The sequence below is a fragment of the Salminus brasiliensis genome, chromosome 2 (assembly GCF_030463535.1).
Source record: "Salminus brasiliensis chromosome 2, fSalBra1.hap2, whole genome shotgun sequence".
Classification (NCBI taxonomy): domain Eukaryota; kingdom Metazoa; phylum Chordata; class Actinopteri; order Characiformes; family Bryconidae; genus Salminus; species Salminus brasiliensis.
The window spans coordinates 38,639,784-38,657,015 of NC_132879.1; the positions used below are offsets into that span (position 1 = coordinate 38,639,784).

General features: G+C 38.4%; 1 protein-coding gene and 1 non-coding gene across 2 annotated transcripts; both read left to right on the top strand.

Moving 5' to 3' along the window:
* The first annotated feature begins 2,244 nt into the window (after window positions 1–2,244).
* LOC140550501 (U4 spliceosomal RNA) lies at window positions 2,245–2,385 on the top strand. The gene has a single exon (XR_011979196.1). It is a non-coding gene; the product is annotated as a U4 spliceosomal RNA (small nuclear RNA).
* A 1,429-nt stretch (window positions 2,386–3,814) lies between these two features.
* Window positions 3,815–12,285, top strand: cmasa (cytidine monophosphate N-acetylneuraminic acid synthetase a). The gene is made up of 8 exons (XM_072672613.1): window positions 3,815–4,189; window positions 5,083–5,225; window positions 5,546–5,701; window positions 7,011–7,144; window positions 7,875–7,969; window positions 8,134–8,305; window positions 9,863–10,028; window positions 10,534–12,285. Exons 1-8 carry the CDS (start codon window positions 3,972–3,974, stop codon window positions 10,719–10,721), a joined length of 1,272 nt encoding a protein of 423 aa, XP_072528714.1. The 5' UTR covers window positions 3,815–3,971; the 3' UTR covers window positions 10,722–12,285.
* Window positions 12,286–17,232: the final 4,947 nt, after the last annotated feature.

Genomic DNA, 17,232 nt, shown 5'->3' on the forward strand with positions numbered 1-17,232 from the left:
ATCCATGTAGGTTTATAGGTATTTCATTAACATTTAGGCTTTGTAAGGCCTTGGGTGGTTATTTTTCTTCATATAAGACCAGGCCCCTGCTTTTGAATGGAGAAAGGGCTATAATTCAATAAGTTATTAAAAGCCACATCCACGTTTCAAACACATATATTAAATCACTGGTAAAGTCTGACACCAACTGCATAAACAGTTTGCAGCGTTGAAGTCAAACAACTTAGAAAAGTGTTTTTCCCCCGGGTCGTTCTCGCTACTACGCATGTGCACATCTCCACACGCGCTAGTGATGAGTCGATTCTTCGCCAGTGTTGCCAACTTAGCGACTTTTCAGACTAGGTTTATCGACTAGCGACAATTCTAGCAACTTTTTCTGGTGTTATTTGAGACTTTTGGAGATTCTGAGCTGAACACACATGTTCTTCAGTCACAGAGCGGGATGTAAATATAAATGTGTCTTTAGAGTGACACGAAACTAAATCACGACATTTAACTTACACTTGTCTCAGTCACTCACTAACCTCAAAACTATATTTATAAAAGAAAAACAAAGTAACTCTTTGCTTTGGTCCCAAGCCCGGATAAAGGAGGAGGGTTGAACGTAGAGTAGCACTTCCACCCCACATAACAGTCTTTGATTACATTTGATATGCTAACATTTAACAGCAGAGGACAAAATGTATTTATGTAATTTTGTAATGTATGCAAAAATGATTTATGTAATGTGAGTCTAACCGAAGCATTAAAGTCATTAAGTAATTTTGAGGAGTGACGGCCTATTTCAAAGGCAAAAAAATAAATAAATAAATAAATAATAATAATAATCAGAAGAAGTTATTCAAAGTTCATTTGTAGTTCTACTTAGTTCTATTTAGTGTGTTTTTATTTGCTTGCTAGGGGACAAAGCAGGCAAAGGACAAGGAAGTGTGGAACTGAGTGGTTTCTGTTTAGTATGGTTTGGTTTAAGTACTGCCCTCAGCAGGTGACTGGACTTGAGCCATTACTCAACCACGCAATTCCCAAACACAGTCTACAGATCAGACCTCTATCTAATATTCCTTAAGGTTCAACTAAGCAGCGCTTACACACAGTACAATGACGATGATATAGATGATTCATTTAAGATGAATTGCAGTCGACACAGGGAAATCCGGAGTCGTGCTTTGCAAAGACACTGGCTTTTGTTATTGAAAGATGAGACTTTCCACAGTCCCCATCTTGAACTTGCGTTTACGAGCTGTTACCACGGTCAGTTTACGAGGAGTCTGACTTTACGATATTCCTCCCATTCATCAATAAGTCTAGGAAACTAGGGTAAGTGAAACTAAACAGCATTTAAAAATCTTAATACAAATTTGTTTATTGTTTTTTATGGGATTTTTCTTTAATTTTGTAAAGTAGAAGAATGTTACATCTCTCTAATGTTACATCTCTCTAGTTGGTGTTTCGCTCTACCTGTTTTAAGTAAACAGTTATAAAAAAGTTATAAAACTGAGTTATAAATCTTAAAAAACGCGCAGTTGCCTGTATAAACAATATGAAATCGTTTGCTAATTACATTTTTTAAAAACAAAATGTGAACCTATTTATTTTAGACTCGGATCAGGAGCGCCCCCTGCCTGAATAAGCAAAATGCGTCGTGAAGTGGTACGTCTCGTCACTACATATTATTTAAGCATTCATTTTCCAGCCAGTCCCAGTCTCTACTTATAACATCTCTACAGGAATACGAGCGACCCAGGCTCCCCATTAACTGACTTAAATATATTGACTTAAAAGAGAAAGAAAAAAGAACCGGCTCTGGAGTGGGCAGGCTTGTAAACGACTAAACACTGCCATCTGGTGGCACACAGTTTCAATGGTCTAACGTGGCATACAGTTTAAAGAAGCAGTCAAATAATTATCAAACAGATTTTATTAACGTTTCATGAAGAAGCAATTTTTACTTCATAGGTAAGGCTCATAAATCTGAACGATACTGCATTTAGTTCACGAATATCAAGACCTTGATGACGTTTGCGCTTCCCATGATGCATTGCTGAACATCGATGTTGCCGTTTTTAAGTGTTTTGTCTCAAATACCAACAAAAAAAGTAAATGTAGTACAGTTTACTGAATGCCCATGGCTTCTATATGTTGTGTCTCGAATTACCTTATAAGCGTTTGGGTCATATTGTTGGTAACCGTCGTAGTGATATTAATGCTCTCCGCTAAAACTACTTCCTCGCTGATCTGTTCTTTAGCTTTGCGCAGTGGCAGTATCGTAGCCTATGAGGTTTATCCGAGGCGCGATTATTGCTAGTTGAAAACTTTACCCAATACCCCGCCGTGACGACTTGAAATATAGTCGGCACTGGCAATTTTTGACGGTCTCTAAGGAGACTGATAACGCTGGTTGAAAAATAGAATAATTAGTCAGAAGAATGAACAACTGCTGAATAAAACGCCAGCAGACTTTATAGTAAGGAATGTATGTATATATTAATATAAGTTTGTGTGTGTTATAGGTTACCGTCTGAAAGCAAATGGACTTGCATCGACCTATGAGGGAATTTCATGATTAAACTGTAACTCGCTGTTTTACCAAACGTGTAAAAATCGCCTGACATTTTTGTATATCGCACTTAAAAAATATATATATATATTATATTCAAAATATATAATTCGTATATAATATTTAACCAGCCTGAATGTGATCACAAAAAGACAGATCATTTTAAAGTTGTGTACATGTTCAAAAAATACTGTTAATCCTTAACATTTCAACCCAAAGTTGTGGCCTTGTTGCAGATTTGTGTGACTGTGATCCATAAACTTTAAGGAATCTGATCTGAGATCTTGGAGCCCCGTAGTAATATGTTGGTTGTTTGTGAGAAGAAATTACAACAAGATCATTTTTCTGAAGTCACAAATTAGGTTTCTAGTAATCGTTAATTAATCCACAAGAATTAAACTAAAACTATTAAGCTTAACTATATATATATATATATATATATATATATATATATATATATATTACTTTGTGACTTTATGTTGTCTTGTTGCTACACCTTCATTAAAAAATACCCACCATGTCTTCTTAAAGGCTTCATGGAGATCCACTCTCACTCAGGGCTTTTTCGACGTTAGCCCTGGAGAATTTTTGCTGTAGGGTCCTTAAATGCTGATCTAGGACCTGTATACCTCATGACGGTCGTCGTAAACATCTGCGGAATCTGATCCTGGATCAGCCCTCCAACTCTTCTCTGAGCTGTACGAGCCCTGTTGTCTTATATGTGGGGGACGAGTGGATAAAAAACTAAATTGGTTAAATTGTAGTGGAGAAACGGAGCAAGCGAAAATTGTTACTACCTCTGTAGCCATGTTTTGGAAAATGGACATATGGGGGCTTTTTGACCAGCGTATGTTGTTTTAGGTGTTTTCTTTTCTTTAACGGGGCTGTTTGAGATGCTTATGAGGTCCCAGTAACAGACATTATTTTCTTTTAGTATTGATGTAAATGTATGAATAATTAATCTAAATGTATATAAACGACTTAACGCATGAGATCGAAACGCGTCGTGCTGCGTGGGCTTTACAACTACCGTAAGTAACTAAATATGTGCTCAGAATAAGGTTTTCTAACACACGTTAATACCTTAAAACCGACGCTAACAGCACTATGTATGTTTCCTCCGTTTTCTAAGATGTTTCTCTCCCAGTCGAGCTACACGAAACTATTGTTTACAAACTATCTAGACTGACGCTGCCAGTGTTATGGGTGATTGTGTAGTAACGACATTACGGTCAACGCTGTGGTGACGCAGCATTGTATTCCTTCTCTAGTCTTCCGTGGCTTCTCGGGGTTTTTAAGCTGACCCAGCGCACCGCTTTTCAGGACTGTATAGAGTGCATACTATACATAACAGAAGTGGGTCATAACGTAGGTTTCAGGTTGTCAAAACGTCCCCAGATCCCTTGTGAGCGGAATGGCTTCGGCAAAGAGACGCGAGCAGACTGCTGTGGACACCAGCAATCACTCTAAACGAATGAGACTGGACGGCAATGGTAGGAGACACATAGCCGCGGTGATCCTGGCCCGAGGAGGCAGTAAAGGTATTCCTCTGAAGAACATCAAGATGCTCGCTGGAGTGCCTCTGATCGGATGGGTGATAAGAGCAGCTGTGGACTCTGAAGTGTTCGATAGGTAAATGAATGAGACCAGTCTGCAGAGGATGTAAAGACAGTGGCGAACTGTAGCACAGCCCTACACGAATGGTTGTGTGTTCCCTGCTGAAACACCTTATCCAGGCGTTTCATGGGTGCTAGTTTAGGGAAAGTACAAGAAAGGGCCCAGTGTGGGTGCTCAGCTAGTTAGAGGTATGTGCATGCTTAAATATAAACAGCACAACAATGACAACACAAATTGTGGCGTCTAGATAACGGTACTGGTCTTTTGTATTGAAGTGGAAAAAACAAGAATTTTCTAAAATAATGCCATGCACTTTTCAGGGAAACTTGGAGTCAAACAGCGCACTTTTCGCTAAACCCTTAATTACACATTGATACGACTGTCCAATGTCCAGTCATCACTTAGCAGCTGTAACAAGGTTCAGGCACCTGACAAGTTTTCAGAATTTGTGTAGGGGGACCATGATCTGTGTACTGTGTCTAACATTGGATTGATATATGTATTATATTCCTTATAATAACCTCTAACAATAATAAACTTACCTAATGAAATTATATATAACAACATAGCAACTTTATTTGTTTCTTTTTTTTTTTCCCAATTTACCCACCCATATATAACTCCTTTTAGCACTAGCAGTGCTCCTAATGCTCAGAGAAAATCAGCACCAACACAGAGTGAGCACAGCCAATTGTGCTCTCTCAGATTCTGGCTACTGATGGCAAAGAGGTATGGCTCAGGATTCGAAAACCCCAGGCCATAGTGGCAGCACTTTAGACTGCTGAGCCACTCTGAGCCCTGTTTGAAATGTAGTGACGGTATTTTAAAGTGTTTAAATGATCTTGTGAATTTCAACAAAGTTCTTCAGTGTGCTGGCCTTGCGCTAATGTTTCCATGTGTTTCCACAGTATTTGGGTGTCCACGGACCATGATGAGATTGAGAGGGTCGCAAAAAAGTGGGGGGCACAAGTACACAGAAGGAGTCCAGAAGTGTCCAAAGACAAAACAACCTCCCTGGAAACTCTTCAAGAGTTCTCCAGACTTAACCCAGGTTGGTTCATTGATTTAATTAATTTGCTCAATCATAATTCCCATTCATTCTGCCTTTTTATTGTTATTGATTCATTCAAGCCCACAGCTGTCTTCCTCACTGACCATTTTCTATTTGTCTTTGTCCTCTTCATATATGTGGTCAGTATGTCTCATGGTGAACTGGTTTGTTGTAATAATGACCTCTTTATCCTGTTCTGCTTATCTGCTTTATCTGAACTTCTGTGTTATACTTATTGTATTGCCTTATTGTTAAACCAGGGGTGTGTGTTTTTTTTGTTTGTTTTTATTTATTTATTTATTTACACCCCCCCCATGCAGAGGTAGATGTCATCTGCAACATCCAGGCTACCTCTCCATGCCTTCATCCGCACCACCTGAAGCATGCTGTGGAGATGATTACCAAACAAGGCTACGAGTCTGTCTTCTCAGTCGTCCGCCGACATAACTTCCGCTGGAAAGAAGTCAAGAAAGGAGGTTTGTAAAAGATGAACAGACAGACATTTAAGTCAGGGATTGCCATATATTGGATTGGATATACTATGTTCAGTGCTGTAAAGCAAGGGTTCCCAAGTACTGTGATGACGAACCATGGATGTTAGGCTTTGGTTAGACAGGCTGCTCAAATCTGATCTGAGTGGATACATTTCCTGTAATCTGAACTGCAAAAAACTCAAACAGTGAAGTGGTGAGTCAGGATTGACTTTTTAATTCAGTCAACAAATAAATGTGTGGGAAAACAGCTGACAGAATTCACTATGACTCTTTGTTCAGTTAAGTGTGTGGAAAAGTCAATATTAATGATCGGCAAACAGGAGTGATTGCATTTTTGCAGTGTGTGCCAAACACCATAGTGTGAAAGAAGTGGCTAAATTTCATGATGTATCGAAGTGTATGGGCATACGGGTCTACCAGCAGTGGAAGAAATCCCAGTCTCCATGAAATTCCAGTGGCCAAAAGATGAAGCTGACAGACCAGGACCGCCTGCATGTTTTTCCACACATCGAATCAGACAATCACTGCACTGCGCCATCTCTTCTTAATCTATGAATCCTGCCACATACCATACAGGTATTTATAGCCTGATCATCCCTCCGTAATGACATCTGCAGGAGACTGAAGTTACTACCACCTTAAACATGAAAGATGCAATTTTCTCCTCCCGTGGGGGAGCTATGTAATTAAAAATGGTGTAAGATATTGAAAAAATGGAAAAGGTTCGTTATGGTGTGGAAACAATCCAGGCTAGTTTTAGTTTAGTTTTGACAGTGTATTGGATAAAACTGCTGGACAAAACAATTTTAGGATAGTGATGAAAAAATATAAATCAAGACAAAAATATGAAAAAATATAAGAAAGTAAAAGAAAATAAAGGAAATTAAAGATGAATTAAAGAGCCCAGTAAAAAGAGCTTTGCTCTTACTCCCAATTTCCCCGGCTATCAAAATAAGCTTATCTCTTAAAGTCTGCACATCCCAACCTTCCTCCAGCCCGAACCAACCTAGGAATTTATAACATCCTAACGTATCTGAAATAATTTAGTCAACATTAAACATGTGTGGGAAAACAGATAACAGAATTCACTATGACTCTTTGTTATAAACAGTGTCCTAACAGATTCGTTTGATCTTTTAAGTAGCCTTTCAGTCCAACTGTGATGCAAGTGTTTTTCCTTTGGCAAGGTTTTTTTCTTTTTTTTTTTTAACATCATGTACATTGCATTCATGGGCTTGCACAACAGCTTTAATAGAATTAAAATCAATTTAAATGTCCCCTCCTTCCCTAGAAGGCACCAGCACTGTGGCTCTGAACCTGGACCCATCCAAGAGACCCCGGCGTCAAGACTGGGATGGAGAACTCTGTGAGAATGGATCCTTTTATTTTGCCACCAAAGAGCTTGTCGGTGAAGGACTCTTGCAGGTGAGCCATGGCTTGATTCTAGAACTTTCGAAGTTTTAATCCTCCAAAACTCAGATGACAAACCAGGGAGACTGACTTGACTCAAATAAATCTAAAGAATATTCAAATGATTTGATGATTACATATTGCAGGCAGAATGGCAGCAAAGCTTAACAACAGTTGAAGTCTTCATTCATTCAATATCCAACCACGGTGGTTGGTGTGGCGCAACAGATAAAAACCACTAGCTGCCAGTGAGCTATTACAGCATGTGGGAGACCAGGGTTTGATTCCCACTCTGGGTGTGCTACACCAATAAGAGTCCCTGGGCAAGACTCCTAACACTGCATTGGCCCACCTCTGTAATAAAAGTAACCATGTAAGTTGCTCTGGATAAGAGCGTCAGCTAAATGCGGTAAATGTAAATGTAAAGAGGGGATGGGGGTGAGAATCTGAGATCTGAAACTAACCTAAAACATCCCAGAATTGCTGGGCATGTACAAGAATTATTGTATAAATTGTAACTAAGTGGCAGTGTTTTTTTTTTTTGTGGGTGTAATAGTTTAACTGAATAAGAAAAGCTGCTGTTTTGTATATGTGATGTTGGTTTTAAATTCCATCCTGAACATCTGCTGAGATCAAGAGTCCTAACAGTGGTTAATAACTTATTTTTTATCATGTTTGAAAATTATTATAAAGACCCCACACTGTTCCCATTAATCACTAAATGTTGTACATTTTTATTTTGTAGGGAGGGAAGATGACTTACTTTGAGATGCTGCCTGAGTTTAGTGTTGATATTGATGTTGACATAGACTGGCCTGTAGCAGAACAAAGAGTTCTGAGGTAAACCATATTAACCCTTTCTTAACCCTTCCTATCTCCTTCCAGCATGCACATTGCATAGTCTGCTGCTCTGTTTACATAGAGACACATTCTTTGATTGATGGGCTAACACAACCCTAAAGATCAACATGCTTGGGAGTGTCTGTGTATTTTATTGTTTTCAGGTTCGGTTACTTTGGCAAGGATCAGCCGGATATGGTGCGGCTTCTTCTGTGCAACGTATCAGGCTGTCTGACTGATGGACAACTCTATATGTCTGTGGGTGGAGAGGAGATGGTGTCCATTAACAGCAGGGATTTGGCTGGTATCCGCATGTTGAAGGGAGAAGGAATGGAGGTAGAGCTTTAAAAAAAAAAGTTACGGTGGATGTGTATTTTGTCTGTCACAAAATTGTTGATGCATATGATGAATCTGTAAATAGAATTAAGATAAACAATATAGGTTTCTTTTCTCAGCACTAATTACGGAGGTAACTTGTAAAAAATGTATTGCTCCAAACATTCAAGTATAAACCTTAATTTCTCAAAATGCACATGGAAGTATATAGGGCTGTCAAAATCAAATATGAAATTATTTGTCAAATTCAACACTGATGAGAAAAATGACAAATTAAATGTTTATTGCAGGTGGGGTTACATGAGGATGATCAGGCTATAAATACCTGCAGGGTGTGCGACAGGATTCATATATTGATAATAGGTGGCACAGTGCAGTAAATGTCTTGTTCAGTGTGTGGAAACTGTAAATAGCAAAGCACTTTGTAAGTCGCTCTGGATAAGAGCGTCTGCTAAAAGTCTATGTTGATGATTAACAAACAGGAGTGATTGCATTTGAGTGTGTGCCAAACACCATAGTGTGAAAGAAGTGGCTGAATTTGGTGGTGTACCGAAGTGTATGGGCATACGGGTCTGCCAGCAGTGACAGAAATCACTCTACATGAAATTCTAGCGGCCAAAAGATGAAACTGACAGACCAGGACCACCGGCATGTTTTTCCACACATTGAACCAGACAATCACTGCACTGTGCCATCTCTTCCTAATCTGCCACACACCCTACAGGTATTTATAGCCTAATCATCCTTCTGTAATGCCGTCTGCAGGAGACTGAAGTTACTACCACCTTAAACACAGAAGTTGCAATTTTCTTCCCTTGTGGGGGAGCTAAGTAATTAAAAATGGGTTCATTTTGTTGGGGTAAAGGTAGTTTTGGCAGTTTATTGGATGAAACCGCTGGACAAAACAATTTTAGGATAGGGCCGAAAAATATAAATCAAGACAAAAGTAATGCTAAATATAAGAAAGTTTAAACAAGGTAAAAGAAAATAAAGAAAATTAAAGATAAATTAAAGAGCCTGTCCCCCCCAGTAAAAAAGTGTCTTCCCAGCTTCTTACTCCCAACTTCCCCATTTATCTCTCAAAGTCTACACATCCCAACCTTCCTCTAGCCCGAACCAACCTAGGAATTTATAACACCCTAACGTATCTGAAATGGCCCAATCAGCATTCGCCACCACACACTCAAGTCTCTTATAAGGGAAAAATAGAACATACATTAAAAAAAAGTACTTTGAGATGAAAAGTGTGAAATAGTGTATGTGTAGAATGTGTGCTGTGTGATGTGGATTTGTGAGATGTGCAGACATCTTGGAGCCGAACTTGTTGATTATTTTTTGCCAAAAGACTCTGTAAAGATAATTTCAAGGCAAATAAAACATCTAATCTATCATGTACTGGTACATTATGATCCCTGCATATATATATATATATATATATATATATATATATATATATATATATATATATATATATATATATGTACAACTAACTGCAACATTAATGGGGATAAAAAGGGGAAAACAGGTGTGTTATATCATTTTCTTACCCCTCCTCAGGTGATTCTAATCTCCTCGAGTGAGAACCAACTACCAGCAGCCCTGGTAGATAAATTGTCCCAGAAGACAGGCTGTGAGCTGAGGCATTTGAAGGAGCAAAAACAAGTGGAGGTGGAGAGACTGATTAAGGAGAAAAAGCTGGTGTGGAAAGAGGTGGCTTATCTAGGTGAGTGGAACAGCCAGCCTTTTCTTGACCAATAAGAATCATGTTTACTTTGGGCAAACATCTTGAAACATGCATATGTAAAATAAATGAGAATAAACAAAATGTTATGCTATGCTCTTTGCCTTAATGTGAGACAAATCTGCCAAATTCGGACTCTCCTTTTTGTTCATGTGGGTCATGCAGCAGTATGGGCACAACGGATTATGATTATCACATTGCTGTTGTTTCTGTTCATGAATAAGTAATTTTATTCAGTTACTCAAACAGTGTGTGTATGCATGCCATTTCAGAGACAGATTTGGTTACATTAGACAGATCCCTTACTGTGATTTTCTGACTGTGAACCATTAGCTAAATCTGATCTGAAAATGGAAAATTTAAATTGATTAATGAGACTTGGTAATATAAGTGTAGACTTTAGGATATGCCTACAGCTATCATTAAAGACAATTCAAATGTTTTTCTGCTGTGACCTGTCTCCTCTCTCTGTACTCTTACCCTGTAGGAAATGATGTGCCAGATGTGGACTGCCTGAACCTGGCTGGTCTGAGTGCAGTGCCTTTAGACGCTCCTATGGTGGCGCTAAATGCTGCTAATTACACATGCCAGAGCCCAGCGGGCCGTGGAGCACTCCGGGAATTCATTGAGCACATTCTGCAACTGAAAAAGAGTGCCAAGTGTCTATCAAAGTAGGACCACCACTGTGAAGCTTATTTTTACCTGGAGATTGAAAATGAAGAAAGTAAACTTGTAAGGTAACATGGAAGAAAATGTCTCCTTTAAAAAGTGAGATGGTGATAGAACATTAATGTCTAATGTTTTTATAAGGAATTTTAAAAGGAAGTTCAAGCTATTTTAGTTTATTTTCCAAATAAACTTTAATTTCATTCTTGAACATTCCTGCTGTTCAGTCACTAATCAGTGAGCTATTAAAAGGCAAAGTAGAGCTCTGTATTGTATTGGTTCAGTCATCAGTCCTCTGAGGAAAAAATGGCAGCTGTTGTACTGTGGACAGTCACTGTGTAACTGCTTGGTGTTTTGGAATCCTGGTTCTCTTTTGCTGTGGTTATTGTTATTTAGTTGATATCTAATATAAAAAAAAACATAAAATGTTGGTTTGAAGAAAATATTGAACATGATGTTCCACAACAAAGTAAATTAGAGATGTAGACACTATCAAGAGTAATAATTAATATCATATTTCTTAATATAATCAAGTGATTTCTTCCCTTAACACGGATCAGTCGTCCAATCCCCATGATGTTTCCACCCCCATGCTTCACAGCAGTTATGGTGTTTTTGGGATGCAACTCAGCATTCTTCTTCCTCCAAGCACGACAAGTTGAGTTCTATTTTGGTTTCATATGACCACATAATATTCTCCCAATCTTCTTCTGGATCATCCATATGCTCTCTGGCAAACTTCAGATGGGCCTGGACATGTACTGGATTAAGCAGGGGGACACGCCTGGCACTGCAGGATTTGAGTCCCTCTCGGCGTAGTGTGTTACTGATGGTAGCCTTTGTTATATTGGTCCCAGCTTTCTGCAGGTCATTCATCAGGTCCGTCCATGTAGTTCTGGGATTTTTGTTCACCGGTCTCATGACAATTTTGACCCCACGGGATGAGATTTTGCATGGGGCCCCAGATCGAGGGTGATTATCAATGGTCTTGTATGTCTTCCATTTTCTTAAAATTGCTCCCACACTAGATTTATTCACACCAAGTTACAGGTCTGTGAGAGCCAGAAATCTTGTTTGTTTGTTGGTGACAAAATACTTATTTTCCACGATAATTTACAAAAAAATATTCTTAAAAAAATCCTACAATGTGATTTCCTAGATTTTTTTCTTATTTTTTTGTCTCTTTTTCTTGTACCTATGATGAAAATTACAGAACTCTCTCTTCTTTCTAAGTAGGAGAACTTGTACAATCAGTGGCTGGCTAAATACTTATTTAGCTGTTTTTTAAAACGTAAATTGGTCAGCTGTAGCTCTGTCAATTTCCCAACATGGGTTTTATAACCTTTAAAACATTGTCATTGGGTTACTTGTGAATCATTGACAATATCAGATGATTATAAGTTTACTGTAACCCCCCATTTTATTCATTATATTATGACCAGTCATTTCATGAAGTACTCCTCCTTGTTTCTACACTCACTGTCAATTTTATCAGCTCTACTGACCATATAGTAGCGCAGAAAAAGTTGAGAGTATGAAAAATGCAAATAAAATTAAAATGCAGTCTCCCTTACACTGACTTTGACTTTTATTTGACTGTAGACAGTATAACCTGTGTCTGAATGAAGTCTGGTCAACTTCATTTCATTTGTTAATATACCTCAATTCCTGCATTTCAGGCCTGCAACACATTTCAAAAAAGTTGGGATAGGGCAATTTATGGCTAGTAATAACATAAAAAAACCTTAATAATGGCGTGATTCCAAACAGGTAATTGTAATCATGGTTTGGTACAAAAGTAGCAAAGATGGCAAGAGGATCTCGAGTTTATCAATAAAAATGTGAGAAAATTACTGAAATGTTTAAAAACAATGCACCTTAAAGAAAGATTGAAAGTGAGTTTCTCACCTTAAGTCAATAAATATTCATGGACAAATATATTTATTACACCAAACAAACATTAAAACCACTGACAGGGTGGCATGAATAACGTTGACAATCTTGTTACAGTGGGACCTGTCAAAAGATGGAATACATTAGGTAGCATGTGAAAAGTCAGTTTTGCAAGTTGATGTGTTAGAAATAGTAAAAATGATCAAGTGTAAGAATCTGAGTGACCGTGACAAGGGTCAAATTGTGATGGATAAACGACTGGGTCAGAGCACCAACACCCCTCCCCCCACCCCCTAAAAAAAAGATCTTTTGGAGTGTTCCAGACATACAGTGGTTAGTATATACCAAAGGTGGTCCAAGGAAGGACAGCAAGTTAACCCATAACAGGGTTATATATCCAGGTGTTCAAGGCTCGCTGATGTGCATGGGAAGTGAAGGCTAGCCGGCCTATTTGGATCTCATAGAAGAGCTGCTGGAAAAGTGAATGCCGTCTAGAAAGGTGTCAAAATGTTGCATCACAGCTTGCTGCGTATGGGCCTGCATTATCACAGACCGGCCGGAGTGCCCATCCTAACACTTGTTCAACACTGAAGTGGCCTACAATGGGAATTTGAACATCAGAACATGACCATGGAACAGTATAAGAGGGTGGCCTAGTCTGGTGAATCATGTTTTCTTTTACATTGTGTGGACGGTCAGGTGTGTGTGCATCATGAGGAACTGGGGAAGAGACGGCCACAAGATGCTGGGAGAGGCAGTGTGATGCTCTGGACAATGTTGTGCTGGGAAACCTGGGGTCCTGGTATTCATGTTGGTGTTACTTTGATACATACCACTTACCAAAACATTTGTGCATTCTTAATACATCCGTTCAGGGCAATGTTGGTTTTAATGATATGGCTGATCAATGTATATAGAATAACATTACTGACACAATTTGAGATTCACTCTGAACAAATTAAATCCTAACATTGTAAACGCAAATCAAATGAACACTTACATCAACTTGTAAAATCAGTGCATTCGATTTCTCTTTGAAGTGTGCCATTAGCACACATGGGCCCAGTATAGTCGAACCAATGGCATCAATCCTTGAAAAGATTCATGCAACTTCTTCCTCTGTCCTCAATTGCTTCATCCATTTTTTCAAGGATGGAGATATCTGTAAGTAACTTGAAATGATTGTAAAGTTCATTCTGTGTGAAAAGATAAGGCCAGCCACTTCTCAGTCTACTACTGATGGTGCTGGACGTGCATTGATGGCTTTACGCCATGAGCTGTGCAAGGTGCCCTCTGTCTGCTCCCGCTGGACCCTCACGAGCATAAAGCTCTTTCATTTCCTTTTGCTTCTCTTCTAGACTGGCTTCAGTTTGTCGACAGCTTGAGGACAATCAGGTTGCCATCTAAAGCATCCATACTGGTCTGATGGCCCTCTTGCACTGTTCTTAGCTGATAAACCAGAGACCCCTTTGACCCTTCTGCCTCTTGCTATAATGCTGTCACGGTAAAGGTGTTCAACACGAGTTTTAAGCTGGTTTACAAGAGAGGCAGAACCACTCCCAATCCTGGTGGCATCCTTCAGAATTTCAGCATTTTTTTGGGATACTGCTTAACTATCACCTTGGCAACAGTAAAGCAATCTGATCTTGTTGGATTGAGCTCATAAAGACACATTTCATCTCCTGACAATCTCTAGGAGTAGGGCGCTGCTCTATGGTTATAGTGATTTTTATTCCATGGGGCATCTTGCTCCATGGGACCTTGAAGCTGTCAGGCCATGTATTGAGGTCTACTGTGCTGGACCTGCTGTTTGTGCTGGCTGGACTTAGTGTGCTAAAGGCGGAAAAGATGGACTCCTTAATATGTCTACAGGTGATGAACTGCTGGTCTCTGACTGCAAGCCTGTGACACTTGTTGTTTCTGCATTGTTATGATGTTTTCAGAAGATATATTACTGACACGTTGTTCAAATATACAAGTAACTGTAGTAATCTAATCTACAAACATTTTATTTCTCAGCTACAAGTTAATTAAAGGCACAATTTCAGGCAAATTAAAGTAGGTCTGAGCTGCTACTTTCAGTGAATAGACACCCAAAGGAACAAGATGAACAGCCTGCCGTCTTTCTACAACAAAATACACTTGCAAATCACAATGCACCAAGATCAACTTGATATTTCCAACAAGCAATCCTTTCTCATCCCTCCCAATGACTACATGCATCCCCCGTTTGTACTTTGTGCCTTTCACAGTTATGTAATTAACAACAATTATATTGCTAGACACAAACTCAAATGGAGAAGCTGCTATCTCGTCACTGGAATAAAGTTCAGTTCCCTTATCAATCTGAATTACAGGAGGAAACATTCTGCCAGCATTCAAATATGCCTGGAGGAGCTGATGCCTCTCTGCCAGGGTTGCACATAGGTTTTTAAAATTGTGCACTTTGTTTAAAATAAGTCCACAAACGTATAAGAGGCCCAAACTTAATGATGAGCGCAGGGTATGAACACAGATAGTTCTGTTTTGGCTTTAGTGGACGCTCTGGAAAGGTGTGAGCTCTGAAATCAATATATTCATTAATGAGCACTTTCAAATAGGTCACTTGATCTGAAGCAATAACAGGTGCACATATGTAACCCACTATTTGTTGCAACTGCCATACTGTACTGTACCTTCTGGATTTTCAATTCTGTCCCCAATTAAGAGAGGTAGTACTCTTAAAGGACACCAGTTGCACAGTATGTCCAGACAACTTCTCATGGCTGATTTCAGGAGGTTTGTCATTAGTATCAGCATCAAAATATTTAAACCGACTGATGCATTTGTTTAACTCTGCATAGGTAAAATGCATTACTGAGTTACTAAATGATTAATAAACAGTGCCAAGTAAAATGATACGACACCCTCAAAGAGATAATGACCCAGACACAGAGGTAAACTAGGCTGACACGCATGAAAATATCTAAGTTGGTTGAAAACTGACTTAAACTGTATGCCAATTGCACTGTCCTTGCCATTCACTTCTCTATCCTGCAGATTCTCTTGATAGGACTGGACAGTTCTTGTACCAGTTGAACATGGATGTGACATATCTCGGTAAATGTCACAAAATCTGCAAAAAAAATCTTACTGAAATTTTTCATAAAGCCTACAATACTACAATACTAGGAGCCCATACACTGAAAAAAAGAACTTGTTGGATTTACTTAATTCAATAGTGGACATTGGTTGCACACATTTGTTTTGCTTCAGCAGCAACTTAAACATATAAGTTAAATGAACACAAGTTTTTCACATTTAATAAACATGTATATTTTGTGTTGATAACGTGTGATTGAAACATGTTATGATGAAGTGATTTGAGCTCCTAGAACACTTTAATCCGTTGCAATTTTCTCACTTTATTCCAACCCTATTCGATAACTTTTACTTAAATACTACTGGTCACTTAAATACTACATGTTATCTTCATTTTAAATGCTGATATTATATTCAAGTGTCAAATACTAAATTTTACAAATAGAGGTCTTACAACAGATTGTATTGTTCTCTTCAAAGATGGTTGCCAGTAACTCTTAGTAATCTTTCAAAACAAAATGTCTATTTTCACTGCAGTGACCATAGGTAAAGAATTGAACTAACATTACTGCTCCACTGAGATAAAAATCAACAATTAAGAAGTAATTTCTGTTTTACAGTGTTTTGACTCAGTCGCAGCACAGAAGTTAGACATTTTCTTTTAGGCAACCATCTTGGAAAATCAACACAAACCCTCTGCTTAAGACCCCTATTGTCTAGATTAAATGAAAATATTACAACTGTAAACAATTCAGTGCAATTACTGGACTGATTTAAAATGCAGACATTAGTAGCCATTAACATTCAAATAAACTATTACTACACAATAAACACTACTAGGAACACCCTGATAACTTTCGTAAACAATTATTACCCATTTTACCTCTGTTAATAATAAAAATTAGCAGTTGCATGTCAACACCTTTATTTATAAACAGAAATACAGGGTCAAAAATGGCAACAATATTGTGACATAAGTTCAAAACTCTTCACTCCAATTGAATTTAACCAAACATGTCACTTCACATGGTCCTGATGGGACTAGACTGCCAAACTCTACAGCTCTTCACTTTTAAAGAAAAATATAAACTGAAATTGAAAAGTGCTGCCTATCAGAAAACTTGTACAAAAAGGAGGCAGGGGGAGGAATGGCCCCATCAACATGGCAGTTACAGAGTTGAATAAACTTTAATACAAGTTCCTAACAAGGAACTCTGATTTGTTGTGATTAGCTGATTATTCACCAAAAAAAAAAAAAAAAAAAAAAAAAAAAATTCAACCTCCAAAACATAGGAGAGCAAGTTTGAGACTTAGAAGTACTCTCACCTAGAGCTGACCACATCACATACAAAAGAGCAAATTTTCCTAACAGGAGCAGTTTTGTTCCAACAAAAAAAAAGGCATTTTACAGCAAGGAGGTAGTGTCATTCAAATGTAAACAACTAAAGAAAATGTACTTTTATGGAATTGCTGATTGTTCATCGGAAAATTCAACCTCCAAAACGGAGAGCAAGTGTGAGATATAATTGTCCTCTAGTGTCATCAT

Coding starts and splice junctions, on each gene's coding strand:
- cmasa (XM_072672613.1), top strand. CDS start 3,972: ATGGCTTCGGCAAAGAGACGCGAGCAGACTGCTGTGGACACCAGCAAT. Junction 5,226..5,545: donor GTTCTCCAGACTTAACCCAG/GTTGGTTCATTG, acceptor CCCCCCATGCAG/AGGTAGATGTCATCTGCAAC. Junction 10,029..10,533: donor GAAAGAGGTGGCTTATCTAG/GTGAGTGGAACA, acceptor CTTACCCTGTAG/GAAATGATGTGCCAGATGTG.